This window comes from Narcine bancroftii, chromosome 13, assembly GCF_036971445.1.
Source record: "Narcine bancroftii isolate sNarBan1 chromosome 13, sNarBan1.hap1, whole genome shotgun sequence".
Classification (NCBI taxonomy): Eukaryota; Metazoa; Chordata; class Chondrichthyes; order Torpediniformes; family Narcinidae; genus Narcine; species Narcine bancroftii.
Genome location: NC_091481.1, coordinates 8,870,586 through 8,884,965, shown reverse-complemented (window position 1 = coordinate 8,884,965; position 14,380 = coordinate 8,870,586). Strand labels below are relative to the sequence as shown.

The following is a 14,380-nucleotide window of genomic DNA, read 5'->3' as shown; positions in this document are numbered from 1 at the left end:
GGAAAGGTTTGGAGGGATATAGGCCAAATATGGGCAAACGGGACAAGCTCTGGTAGAGAATATGGTCGGCATGGAGGAGTTGGGCCAAATGGCTTGTTGGATTCAAATTTAAATGCAAGTTATTATACATCTATTTCTCCCTAATTCCCTCAGGGTCTGTCTGAGTCAGTGAAGAAGAACACCTTAAATGTGCATCTCTGTTAAATATGAACAATTGCACCACGAAATTTTAAATCTTTCTTAGTTTCTTTCTTGTTTTTCATTTTAGAACTGAATCTGTGGCCGAAAAGATGCTGACCAACTGGTTTACATTTCTTTTGTACAAATTCCTTAAGGTAAGGATACTAAATATTCTGTCCTCACTATGGATGTGGCAGTCTGAAGATTTTGCTCAGTGCCAAAATGAAAACGTTATTTTAACTTCAGAGATACATCAATGAACCGATTGACAAATCCTAGTTTTTGTTCTAAATGGGGCCTATTTCTTAACCTTACAACCTCTGTCTTATGGATTTTAATTTATATTAAAAAATGTAGACATACAGCACAGTAACAAGCCCTTTCGGCCCACAAGCCCGTGCTGCCCAGTTACACCCCCATATGTTTTGAAGGGTGGGAGGAATTTATCTGTACATACAACTGTGCTAATGCCCATCTCTCTTGTGTGCGTTGTGCTGATCAGGAGTGTGCAGGCGAGCCATTGTACATGCTTTTCTGTGCCATCAAGCAGCAGATGGAGAAGGGGCCGATCGACTCAATTACAGGCGAGGCACGCTACTCTCTGAGCGAGGACAAACTCATCAGACAGCAGATAGATTACAAGACACTGGTAAGCAAAGAATCCAGCCAAGCGCAGGAAACAAGGGGTGGGAGAGGATGAGGTGCAGGTAACAGGATGGCTCAGAGGACCATTGTGTTAATATATGCAGATCACGGGAGTGGGGGAGCAGGATACTCCTGTTGAGATCAGATGGGTGGTTAAACAGATCCATGTTAATTATTCCTAGCCTGTGGATGTACAGAAATAAAACAGTTCCAATCAAGAGCTGTCATTGTGCCAAATGGCACATGTGATCTGCTGAAGGAACTTTCCTCACTGAAAACACCTGAGAAAATGAAGCTGTGTTGTGTTTTTTTAAAATTTCCACCTTGTCCTTGTGGGGAGGATGAAGCCTTGTGCAATCTCTGCTGTCCTCCCCTGATTGATTATTATTGATGGGCAAAGGTTGATAAAGAGTAGGAGGCAGTGCAACTGAGGCAGACATTGTCCTGCCCCTGATGTCGATGATCTGTGCTTACAGTGGAAGGAGTCAGATAGTCTAGTTCCGAGTTTGGTAGAGCTGTAAGGAACAGTGACAAGATCTGATTGATCTTGAGGTGCTCAAAAAAATGCTGAAGAGTTTTGACAAAGTGAAGAGAAAGAAAATATTTTCATTGATTTCAGATTTTATTGTCAGAATACAGAACAACCTTCGAGCCAGGCAAAATTACCACTTATTGGTGGTACCAAAAAAACTGCTACTCAATGTACATATGTAAACAAATAAACAAATGTTAAACAAACTGATCGTGCAATACAGCGAGAGAGAAAATATCAATAAAGGGCAAGTCCCTGATTCAGTTTGTTGGACAACCAATCAGGAAGCAGATTTCAGTGGATAGGAAAGGAAGTTGTAGCAAAATGAAGAGATGATAACATTCTAAAAAGAATTGGATGAAAAGTATGACATTTTCAGAGCTAAATGGAAAAGGGTAAGGGTCTGGGACTTAGTAATTACTCATTCACTGTGCTGACTCAGGCCAAAAGCTGATTCACTGTGCATTCCTTTAAGATTACTGTATTAGACTCTTCATGCTGAAGCAATCTTTTCTTTACAGGACACCACTCTTTATTATTGGATGAATAAGTTGACTTTCTGTTTTTGGGATAGGAAATAGGTGAAGCAGAACCAAAGTTTTCTGTAATTGTTTTGATGGAGAGAGTTCAGTGTTGAGCAGAGCGTGGCTGTGGGAGAAGAGGGAGACAGCAGATTTGATGCCTGAATCACATCCTATGTTGTACGGGCTAAACGTTCAATGTAGTAAATTATGCATTTCTTCAGCAGGGACTCTTGCAAGCTCAGGATCCTGTAAACAATCTGTTAATTTATTTGTAGCTTGTATTAATAATTAACACTGAAGAAACATGACAGTTTAAGGGATACAGTAATCCCTGAGTGATAATGCTCTCAGGCTGATTACACTTCAAATCTAACAGGTAATTGGTGTGTCAAAGAATAGTTTGACATAATATCTGCCCTCTTCATCACCACTGAATGTGTGTCATCACAGTAAAGAGGGAAAGCAACAATAATCTGAGATCATCCTGAGGTTTGACCACTCACCTCCTCTGTCCCGCCATTGAACCATTGGTTGCCCAACACATATTCATCATGCAGGCCAGTAGAATCTTCATTGCTCTATTACATAACTCTTAGCTGCCAATCAAACAGCCAGTTTTTCACTTACATCATATTTCAGATTTATTGTCAGTGTACACATATACAACCTTGGGAGACAGAATTACTACTTATTGATAGTTCAAAAAAAACTGTGTACAACGTAGAATTAATATCTAATCAGAAGAAAAATGTCGCTCTGTTTAATTCTCGGGCAATTTTTCATCCAGATGGTTTGCTGTAGAGTCCATGAGATCCAGGGGACAGCACAGCTAGCAGAACTGAGGACTTGCAGTAGCAGTGAGCCTGGTTCAATCCAGACCTCAGGGGCTGTTTGGGTGCAGTTTGCTCGTTCTTCCTGTAACCATGTAGATTTCTCCCCGGATGCTCAAGTTTCCTCCTGCAGCACAAAGACAGGCAGATACTAGGTAAATGTGTAAATTTGCTGCTCATTTTGACATCAAAGTTCAAAGCTCAGATTTATTGTCAGAGTACACACATGAAATCACATACAACTCTGAGATTCTTTTTTTCCTGCACGAAGCAAAATTACCACTTACTGGTCGTTCAAAAAAACTGTACTTAACGTAAAGAAATAAAGAAATGTAAACAACTGACTGCAATACAGAGAAAGAAAACAAATCAATAAAGGGCAAAAGGAAGAGTCCTTAAATGAGTCCCCTGATTGTTTGTTGTTGAAGAGTCTGATGGTGGAAGGGTGGCAACTATTCCTGAACCTGGTGGTGTGAGTTTTGTGGCATCAATACCTCTTTCCTGATGGTAGCAGTGAGAACAGAGTGTGTGGTCGGCGGTGTGGATCCTTGATGATTGCTGCAGGAGTATTCTGCTCATTCAGGCTGCCCTGAAGGATTCTTGACACTGAAATGGGGTGAAGAGGAATGAAAGAGGTCAGGGCTAATGAAAATATTCAGTTAGATCAGAGACAATTCTGCCATTGAGGTTTGGAACAATTTGGGTCATGATGCCTTTAAGATCCTGAATTACTTTTTCATGCACAAATAAGAAAGATAACTGTAGGAATTATTTGGAATTACAGTTGGAAGATTGTGATTACCTGAAGGTTGAATTTACCTGCTCTGTTGCCCGGAGGCGTTAGGGATAATGAGTAACCCACGCAGTTTAATCTGTTTCTGCAAGGCTCATAATGGAAAAAACTTGACTCCCGCAATTTGTTCATCTCAAATAGTCTCGCCTTTTGGCACCTTTGAATCATGGGAGAGAGAGTGGAAGAAGGAGCATGAAATAACCAACCCAGATTGGTTTTGGTTGAAATAAATATTTTTTACAAAGTAGCAAATGTTGGAAGTCTCTAAATGAGCATCTGATGGAGGAAAGTCAGGAGAAAATTCTGGGTGTGGACTCTGGATCTTCTACCAGCACCATACAATACAGGGTCACACAGGTAGCTATACTTCATAACAATCTGCAGTGCTGCCGCCAATCTGCAGCTTTTACCACTTCTATCTCCTTTAACAGTGTCCACTTCATCCAATCTCCCGTGAAGTTCAGTTCACCCAACGTCCCAATGTGGCACATGATCCAATGGGACTTTGAATGCCATTATTGCCATTGTTTTCAAGCCCCTTCATGTCCTTACACCTTTGCTGGAAGTTTGGAGGCTATGAAGGGGATTGAAAGCACCTTCATGGGTAAAGAGGAAAATCTGAAGATGCAGGGATCTTGTGCAGTGCATTCATGTGCTGGAGAAACTCAACAGATCACACAGCATCCATAGGAAGCAAAAGGCAGTCAATGTTTCAGGCCTGAGCCCTTTATCAGGAGTGCCGATAATATCCAGCTCCTTATTCAGGCGCCTGCTGGATATTCTCAGCATTCCTCAAGGAGAGCTCAGGACCAAAGCATCAACTGCCCTTGGCTTCCAGTGTATGCCGCATGTCCTTCTGAGTTTCTCCGGGACTTTTGCATTCTGCAGCAAAGGTTCTGAAGGTATTATAGAAATGGACATTCAATATAACCACAGATGCAAGAAATCCAAAATAAAAATAGAAAATGCAGAGAACACTCAGAGGTCAGGAAGCATCGGGAAGTGGACGGTTTTGTGGAAGATAAAGTAACATACCAACATACGAGTCCTGCTCTTCCAGGATCTAGAATGTGCACACAAAGCTCCAAGGTTCGACTTATTGTCAAGTACACAAGATATACAAAAAATCATTCCCTTGTTGGCACTGTAAAGGCAAACAAAGAATCTGCACGTGATCCAGCGCCATTATTAAAACGAGAAGTAAGAGAGTCCCTTCAAAGACATTGCGTGGCCGTGGATCTTGCTTCCCATTCTGATACAGCCGCCACCCGTAACCTCTGCAGTTGCACGACCTCAATTTCTTCTTTATCTATTTAGTTATGAACCACCTGATTATCTCATGCATGGTCTGGAGAATGTAAAGTACACCAGACTATTTTACTCAGGCTGGCACCATCATACTGGCAATAGATGGAATTGACTATCAATGAGACGAGGGTTCTTTTGTGTGTGACAGCTATCAACCTAGAATCTGTGATCTCAATGTTCCTGTAAATCTGGCATTTTGCATCACCCAGAATTCATTTAGGAACATAGGAAGTAGGAACACGAGTAGGCCAAAAATGGCCCATCGAGCCTGCTCCGCCATTCAATACCATCATGGCTGATCTAATTTATGACCTAATTCCACCTACCTGCCTTCTCCCCATATCCCCTAATTCCATTATCATGTAAAAATTTATCTAACCAAATTTAAAATATGTTTAATGAGGCAGCCTCAACCACTTCCCTGGTTAGAGAATTCCAAACATTCACTACTCTGGGAAAAACTCTTTTTCCTCATCTCTGTCCAATCTACTCCCCCGAATCTTGAGACTGTGTCCTTTCGTTTTAGTTTCCCCGGCCAGCTCAAAAAACCTTCCTACATCTATCCTATCCATACCCTTCATAATCCTATATGTTTCTATAAGATCTCCTCTCATTCTTCTGAACTCGAGCGAATACAATCCTAGACGATTTAATCTTTCATCATCAGTCAACCCCTTCATCCCAGGGATCAACCTAGTAAACCTCCTCTGGACCGTCTCCAAAGCCAGTATGTCCTTCCTCAAATTTATTCCAAGGTTGGTGATCTTGACTGCAGTTTCCAAACTCCAAGGTTTCTCCCTAAACCTTTCCCCTCTCGAAATCTTTCAGATTTCAGATTTATTGTCAGAGTACATAAGGACATCACATACAACCTGAAGATTCTTTTTTTCTGCAGGCGAGGCAGTATTACTTTAACAAGGTGTTAATTCTTGTTAACAGTTTTGGTCATTTCTCCTTGTACCTCCTTTTGTTGTTTCAGTGAGAATTTATTGGATAATAGTCCTTTGAAGCTTCATTGGTTGTCATTCTGCACACGAGCTTCGAGCAAGTTGCTTGGTTCGCTTTTAAGCATGTGACATCACATTGCTGAATGCAAAGGGTATCAGCTCATCGAGCCAGCAGGATACGGATCACTGAGTTCAGATTCAGATTTATTGTCAGAGTGCATACTTGAAATCACATACAAACCTGAGATTCACTTACCTGCAGGCGATGCAGAATTTACCTTTTATTGGTAATTCAAAAAATAACTGTACATAACATTCACATGTAAACAAATAAAGAAATGAAAATAGATGAATAAATGTAAACAAATTGTGCAATGTAGAGAGAATTTAAAAAAACAGTAAGGTGCAAAAGTAAGAGTCCTTTAATGAGTCCCTGACTGAGTTTGTTGTTGAGGAGTCTGACAGCGGAGGGGTAGCAGCTGTTCCTGAACCTGGTGGTGCGTGTCTTATGGCACCGATACCTCTTTTTTGTTGGTAGAAGCAAAAACAGTGCATGTGCTTGGTGGTGTGGATCTTCGATGATGCTGCTGCTTTCCTACAGCTGCGTTCCCTGTAGATGTTCTCAATGGTTTTGCCTGTGATGTCCTGGGCTGTGTCTACTACCTTTTGGAGGAATTTATACTCAAATGCATAGAAACACCACACCGAAAAGCACTCAGTGAAACTCATAATGCTAATGCACTTTCTACACGATTGGACATCAAATCAAGTGGCATTGAATGCCTAACATCGTGGCTGGGCGAGAGGTGATGAAGTTGGTAACTCCATAAATTGATTCCTGAAGATCTGAAGAAGAGGAGGCCGAAGAGATGTAAAAGTGGCAAGCTTTCACCGCACTGTGGTTAGAAGAGCCTATGTATGCTGAAGCAGGCCTATGGATAGCAAAACAATGAGAACTCAGTAGGACAGGCATCAGCCATAGAGGGAAATGGACAGTCAAGACTGTCCATTTCTCAAGACTAAAATCGGAAGGGGAAATAGTGAATGTAAAAAGTGGGGGAGATGGCTGGAAAGGAGCAGAGATTATGGGGTTGGGAAAGATTGGGATCAGACTTTAAGCATTGACTGTTTATTTCTTCACCAGCTAAGTCCCTCCAACTTTTCTTTGTACCCAGCTCTTCCCCAACCCGTAGTCCGTTCTTGCTCTCTACAGTAGATCTAAAAATCCGGATGCCAAAATCCGGACCATCGAAGAATATGGACTTTTATAAAACTCTCAAACTTTCTAAATTGAACAGGGTTTTCTGTGCGTGTGTGCATGTGCAAGCACCACGGATGCTCAGCGGCAACAAGTGGCCACATTATTTTTCTTTAAAACTGCCCATTTTTATAAATGAAGCATGCTAATTTGCTAATGAATAAACTATTAAAAAATTACGTTCTTCTCCTTTATTCCTCCTTAAATTTGAATTTTAAAAGCACTGCCTGAGAATCTGGAAAATCCAAAAACTCGGACATACAATTTCTGAGCAGTCCGAATTTTTGGACTTCTACTGCACCCTTCCCACATCAGTCTCGAGATGCGGTCTTGACCTGAAATGGTGACTCCTTCTTTCAGGATGCTCCCTGACCTGTTGTGTCCCTCCAATCTCTCATTTAAGTTTTTTACATAGTACCTGCGTAATTTTTCCATTCTGGAGTGTCTCCCTACCTTCTGGGAGTGGCCATTCGCACAGGAATGACCAAAACTCCAAATTTTCGTATCACACTGCAAGTTTAGACAGAATACCTGAAGTGTGGTATTTAAGGAGGCTGGACATCCTATTCATCCAGTTCAATTTATACTGCAGGCAATCCACGAAAATAACTAGGAGTTGAGGAGGTAAACTGTTGGAACGGGAATAGTCCTTATTCCTGCTCCAATTTTTTTTTACGTCGACTGCATTCTGGGAAATTGAGAATAATTTCCTAAAGCACCGTGGCTATGCAAAAAAAACCATAACTGATTGCTTAAGATTTCTGTGTCAGCTGTCCTTGTGTGTTTTTTTTATCGCTAATGAAGTTGTGGGTCAACAACCTGGGGAGGATGGGGAGACCCCTTGGCTTTTCTTACAGAGTTTGATGATGGCACAAAACATAGCCCATACTAGATGTGACCTTGACAGACAAACTTCAGTCAAACTGTATAATCAGCAATCTGGAAACTATTCCTCACAGCAACACTTCATAAAATGAACATCTCAGGCAGCCTGTGTGAATGTACCCACCACATAGCATTTAATTGAAAGCAGCAGTCTTTACAATTCAAGAGACAGGCTCCATGGAATCTGCACGTTGAATGATAACACCCGACAATAGCTGATAGATTTCAAAGCTGATAGCTGTCACACACAAAAGAGGATGATGAACCCTCATCTCATTGATAGTCAATTCCATCTATTGCCAGTATGATGGTGCCAGCCTGAGTGAAATAGTCTGGTGTACTTTACATTCTCCAGGCCATGCATGAGATAATCAGGTGGTTCATAATTAAATAGATAAAGAAGAAATTGAGGTCGTGCAACTGCAGAGGTTATGGGTGGCGGCTGTATCAGAATGGGTAGCAAGATCCACGGCCACGCGATGTCTTTGAAGGGACTCTCTTACTTCTCGTTGTTTTAATAATGGCGCTGGATCACGTGCAGATTCTTTGTTTGCCTTTACAGTGCCAACAAGGGAATGTTTTTTGTGTATCTTGTGTACTTGACAATAAGTTGAACCTTGGTGCTTTGTGTGCACATTCTAGATCCTGGAAAAGCAGGACTCGTATGTTGGTATGTTACTTTATCTTCCACAAAACCGTCCACTTCCCGATGCTTCCTGACCTCTGAGTGTTCTCTGCATTTTCTGTTTTTATTTTGGATTTCTTGCATCTGTAGTTATATCGAACGCCCACTTCTATAATACCTTCAGAACCTTTGCCGCAGTATGCAAAAGTCCCGGAGAAACTCAGAAGGTCATGCGGCATGCACAGGAAGCCAAGGGCAGTTGATGCTTTGGGCCTGAGCTCTCCTTGAGGAGTGCTGAGAATATCCAGCAGGCGACTGAATAAGGAGCTGGACATTCTCAGCACTCCTGATGAAGGGCTCAGTCCTGAAACATTGACTGCCTTTTGCTTCCTATGGATGCTGTGTGATCTGCTGAGTTTCTCCAGCACATGAATGCACTGCACAAGATCCCTGCATCTTCAGGTTTTCTTCTTTAACCAACACCATTTGATGCTTCTCTAACTATCCCTTTAATTCTATAACACACAAATAAAACCACGGCAGAATAATTTATAGAGTGCATTTAACATAGCAAAGTGTCACAGGATTAAGGGACGAAGCCACATAAATAATTGTAGGGTAACCAAAAACTTAGTCAATCAGACAGGATTTAAAGATAAATAGGTGGCAGAAATTCAGTTTGGGACCATGCAGAAGGACTGAGCAGATACATTTATATTTTTTAAATTCCAGAGATCATGAGAGATGAGGAAATCTTTGCAAACAAGGTCAAATTTGGAGTATTGTGCACAGTTCTGGTTGCCAAACTACAGGAAGGATATCAGTAAGGTTGAAAGAGTACAGAGAAGATTTACTAGAATGTTGCCAGGTCTTCGGGAGTTGAGTTACAGGGAAAGATTAAACAGGTAAGGACTTTACTCCTTGGAGCGAAGAAGAATGAGGGGAGATTTGATAGAAGTTTACAAAATTATGAGAGATATAGACAGAGGAAATGCGAGTAGGCTCTTTCCACTTAGGACATAGCTTTAGGGTGAAAGGGGAAGGTTTAGGGGGAACATTAGGAGAGTGTGGAACAAGTTGCCATCTTATGTGGCAAATGCGGGCTCACTCTTAAGTTTTAAAAATAAACTGGATGGATGCATGGAGGGGAGAAGTCTGAAGGTTATGGAATGGGTGCAGGTCAGTGGTACGTTTTTCAGCATAGACTAGAAGGGCCAAATGGCCTGTTTTCTGTTCTGTAGTGATCTATCCATGTTGAGGAACTTTGGGGGGCATTCGATGCGCTCTAGTATTTGCCAAAGCCCTTTCCTGCTCACGGTGTCGAAGGCTTTGGTGAGGTCAACAAAGGTGATGTAGAGTCCTTTGTTTTGTTCTCTGCACTTTTCTTGGAGCTGTCTGAGGGCAAAGACCATGTCAGTAGTTCCTCTGTTTGCGCGAAAGTCGCACTGTGATTCTGGGAGAACATTCTCGGCGACACTAGGTATTATTCTATTTAGGAGAATCCTAGCGAAGATTTATCCAACTGCACGAAAACCAACAAGGTCGGGTCAGATACAGCAATGAGCTCTCTGAACCCTTCTCCATTAACAATGGCGTGAAGCAAGGCTGTGTTCTCGCACCAACCCTCTTTTCAATCTTCTTCAGCATGATGCTGAACCAAGCCATGAAAGACCTCAACAATGAAGACGCTGTTTACATCTGGTACCGCACGGATGGCAGTCTCTTCAATCTGAGGCGCCTGCAAGCTCACACCAAGACACAAGAGAAACTTGTCCGTGAACTACTCTTTGCAGACGATGCCGCTTTAGTTGCCCATTCAGAGCCAGCTCTTCAGCGCTTGACGTCCTGTTTTGCGAAAACTGCCAAAATGTTTGGCCTGGAAGTCAGCCTGAAGAAGACTGAGGTCCTCCATCAGCCAGCTCCCCACCATGACTACCAGCCCCCCCACATCTCCATTGGGCACACAAAACTCAAAATGGTCAACCAGTTTATCTATCTCGGCTGCACCATTTCATCAGATGCAAGGATCGACAACGAGATAGACAACAGACTCGCCAAGGCAAATAGCGCCTTTGGAAGACTACACAAAAGAGTCTGGAAAAACAACCAACTGAAAAACCTCAGAAAGATAAGCATATACAGAGCCGTTGTCATACCCACACTCCTGTTCGGCTCCAAATCTTGGGTCTTCTACCGGCATCACCTACGGCTCCTAGAACGCTTCCACCAGCATTGTCTCCGCTCCATCCTCAACATTCATTGGAGCGCCTTCATCCCTAACATCGAAGTACTCGAGATGGCAGAGGCCGACAGCATCGAGTCTACGCTGCTGAAGATCCAGCTGCGCTGGGTGGGTCACGTCTCCAGAATGGAGGACCATCGCCTTCCCAAGATCGTGTTATATGGCGAGCTCTCCACTGGCCACCGTGACAGAGGTACACCAAAGAAGAGGTACAAGGACTGCCTAAAGAAATCTCTTGGTGCCTGCCACATTGACCACCGCCAGTGGGCTGATATCGCCTCAAACCGTGCATCTTGGCACCTCACAGTTCGGCGGGCAGCAACCTCCTTTGAAGAAGACCGCAGAGCCCACCTCACTGACAAAAGACTAAGGAGGAACAACCCAACACCCAACCCCAACCAACCAATTTTCCCCTGGAACCGCTGCAACCGTGTCTGCCTGTCCCGCATCGGACTTGTCAGCCACAATCAAGTCTGCAGCTGACGTGGACATTTACCCCCTCCATAAATCTTCGTCCGCGAAGCCAAGCCAAAGTGATCTATGGTTCTAAGGGCATGAAATTTTAGATGCACTGCATCTAGTGATCTAGCATGAATGTGATAGCTGACACACAAGTTATGGTACAGGTCCCAAAACTGTGGGTGACTTCCAAAGAACAGACCGCAGGACTGAGATCCACAGTTCACAGGACAGCCGCCAACCCCAACATTAATGCGGTTGATGGCCAGGTCACCCATTTTTGTATCATACCCTTAGTTAAGAGGATGCATTGACTGAGATCGCATGGGGAAATCCAATCCCTATGTTCACACCTCAAGACCTTTTATGATGATGTGGATTTGTTTAGAATGCATTGTCCGAACGGCAGTAGTCCTAGCCAGGAGACGCAATGAGCATCTGCTCAGGTTGTGCTCTAATCTGGCCCATGAACCATGACTTTCTGAACAGGTGTTGACTGAGATGAAGCTGACAGTGAGGTCAAGAAGCCAGCTGTATGCAGAACAAAAGGCAAGAGTAAAGTGTCTTGAAAACAATTGAAGAGGATGGAAGACTAATCAGAAAGAAGTAAAATATGAGGTCCTCACACTAAATCAACCACCCGGACTCATTGTGCTGCTTCATTAGTTCCAGAACTGGGTGTAAAGCCTTTAATGCTCCACAGGCTTTGGTTTGCTCTGCCTGTTCCCTTTGTTTCTTTAAAAGCAACTCCATAAATTTGTCAGAGGAAAGCAGCTTGCACACATGCAAAAGGCAGCATGTTTGCAAAGTTCATCTGTTCCTCAGTTTACAAGCAGCAAATCTTTTACAAAGGAGCTGGAACATTTGCACTTTCCTACAAGGCGCCTGTAGTGGCCTGCGGAGAGCTGATTCTTCTGTTCCCTCGGTGTTTTGTGATGCAGATTGTCTGGGAGGGGGAGTTGGGCTTGGAGGTGTGGGGGTGTTGGGAATCTGTAATCTCTCAGATATTGATGTGCCATTCTTTGCTGCTGTTGACAATTTAATTAACACCTGACTGGATAATACATTCCTGTTGAGGGACCTGGTTCAGATTTTATCTCTTTGAAATGTAATGGCTCTGTTGTGGCAGAGGATTGGTGCCTGAAGATTGATTGGCAAGTTGTAGTCATTAGTGCGAGTTGAGTCATACAGCATGGAAACAGGCCCTCCGGCTCACCATGGTCACGTTAACCATCAAGAGCCTATCTATATCAATCCCATTTCCCAGTACGTAGCCCATGGCCTTCCATGTCAGTGTTTCGTGCTCATCTAAGTGCTCATTAAAGGTTGTGAGAGTATCTGCCTCAACCATCTCTCAGGCAGTGTGTTCCAGATTCCAAATTAGTCATTAAAAGATAAAGTTCCTCAAATGTGGGGTGGCATGGTTAATGTAGCCGCTAGTCCAACACTATTACAGTGCCAGAGACCCAAGTGTTGAATCTGGCACTGTCTGTAAGGAGTTTGTACATTCTCCCCATGCCTGCATGAGTTTCCTCCCACTCTTCAATATGTGCCGGGTTGTAGGTTAATTGGGCGACATAGGCTCGTGGCCAGAAAGGCCTGTTACCATGCTGTGTGTCAATTTTTAAAGATTTAAATTTTAAAAATATTAAAAATTCCATTCTTTGCCTTCAACCTGTGTCTGGTGGTCATTTTGACACCTTTGCTGAGGAGAAGAGTTTCTCACTGTTTATCCTATGCATTTCCTCATTATTTTGTATGCTTCACTTATTTCCCCCTCAGCCGCCTCTGCTCTGAGAAAATAGCCCTTTTCACATCATCTAAACAGTAAATTGGCAGTTCAACGAACCAGTTCAAAATAATGTTTTTTGCCATTCACATTGGACCAGTTAATCAGTTCTTTGCATCCTTTCACACTCACCACCTGGCATCCCAGAGCAAAGGGGTGCCTATCCTCCAGCGGTGACATCCTGCATACCCCCTGTCCCTTTCACATTGGGCAAACCAGTACGTCGATTCAAAACGAATCGGCAATGATACTACCTCCTTAGGCAGTTTATCCCCGGGGTGATCTGACGCCTGGGTGCTGGTTCGCAAAGGAGATATATGAGGATGGTGCTAGGAATGTGGGGACAGAAGCTGATATTGTCCTCCAAAGGACAAGGAGTGTAAAGAGGTGATTTAGTGAAGAGATCCAAAAGTCTGAATGGTTTTGACCAGGCAGGGAGGATATTGTAATCCAGAAAGGGCAAATTCTGTTAAAAGAGCTGGAGGTGAGGGGAATCTCTTCTGTGAACAGTGACTTGAAATGCTCAGTATGAAGGAACTGGATAAATTTTCAATAGGGTTGAAAATTGTAGGGAGTGGGAAAGAGCAGGTAGATGTTTCAAAGGACTAGTACAGAGAAGACAGCCTGAATGGTCTCAGCTACGCCATGGCATCAAAAAACACAAGGCAATAAGTTCAAATTTTAGTTCTAAAACTTTCATTAGATTAGCTCTGCATCTTATTTTGCCTGGTCATTTATTTTTTCTCATTTGTATTCATGACCCTTGCACTGTTTCAACTGAAGGTACAAAAACATGCAAACATAACACATATGCACTGTATGAAAATACAATTATTAGAATAAATGAATTTTATTATTAAATAGTCTCACTGTTTGTGGGAAGAAGCTGTTCCTCAGCCTGGTGGTGCTGGCTCTGATCCTCCTGTATCTCTTGCCCAACAGAAGTAGCGGAAAAATCTTGCAGGCTGGGTGATAGGAGTCCTCAATGATTTTGCATGCCTTCCTCAGACCACGATCAAGTAGATCACGTCGATGGGGGTAGGGAGACCCCAGTGATCCACTCTACCGCTGTGGATCGACCTCCAATCCAATGCTCTACAGTAGTGGTTTTCAAACATTTACTTTCCACATACATACCACCTTAAGTAATCCCTATGCTCTGTGATTAGTAAGGGATTACTTAAGGTGGGATGTGAGTGGGAAGGGAAGGTTGAGAATTACTGCTCTAGACCCAATTGTTACTGAAATATTTTGCTTGAGAAAAATTGTCATCGGCCCATTTCCTTTGGAGTTATGAAACAGTGTACATAATGAGTCAATTAGGTACGATAAAAACAGTGGTTTTCAACCTTTTTCTTTCCAC

General features: G+C 42.9%; 1 protein-coding gene across 3 annotated transcripts in view; it reads left to right on the top strand.

The window, feature by feature from the left end:
- plxna4 (plexin A4) overlaps window positions 1–14,380 on the top strand; it is a 544,272-nt gene that overhangs the window by 478,468 nt on the left and 51,424 nt on the right. For all 3 annotated transcript variants that reach the window (XM_069908052.1, XM_069908051.1, XM_069908053.1), the window contains exons 23-24: window positions 269–335; window positions 683–829. In XM_069908052.1, coding sequence (XP_069764153.1) covers window positions 269–335; window positions 683–829 — 214 coding nt within the window. The remainder of the gene's footprint in view (window positions 1–268; window positions 336–682; window positions 830–14,380) is intronic.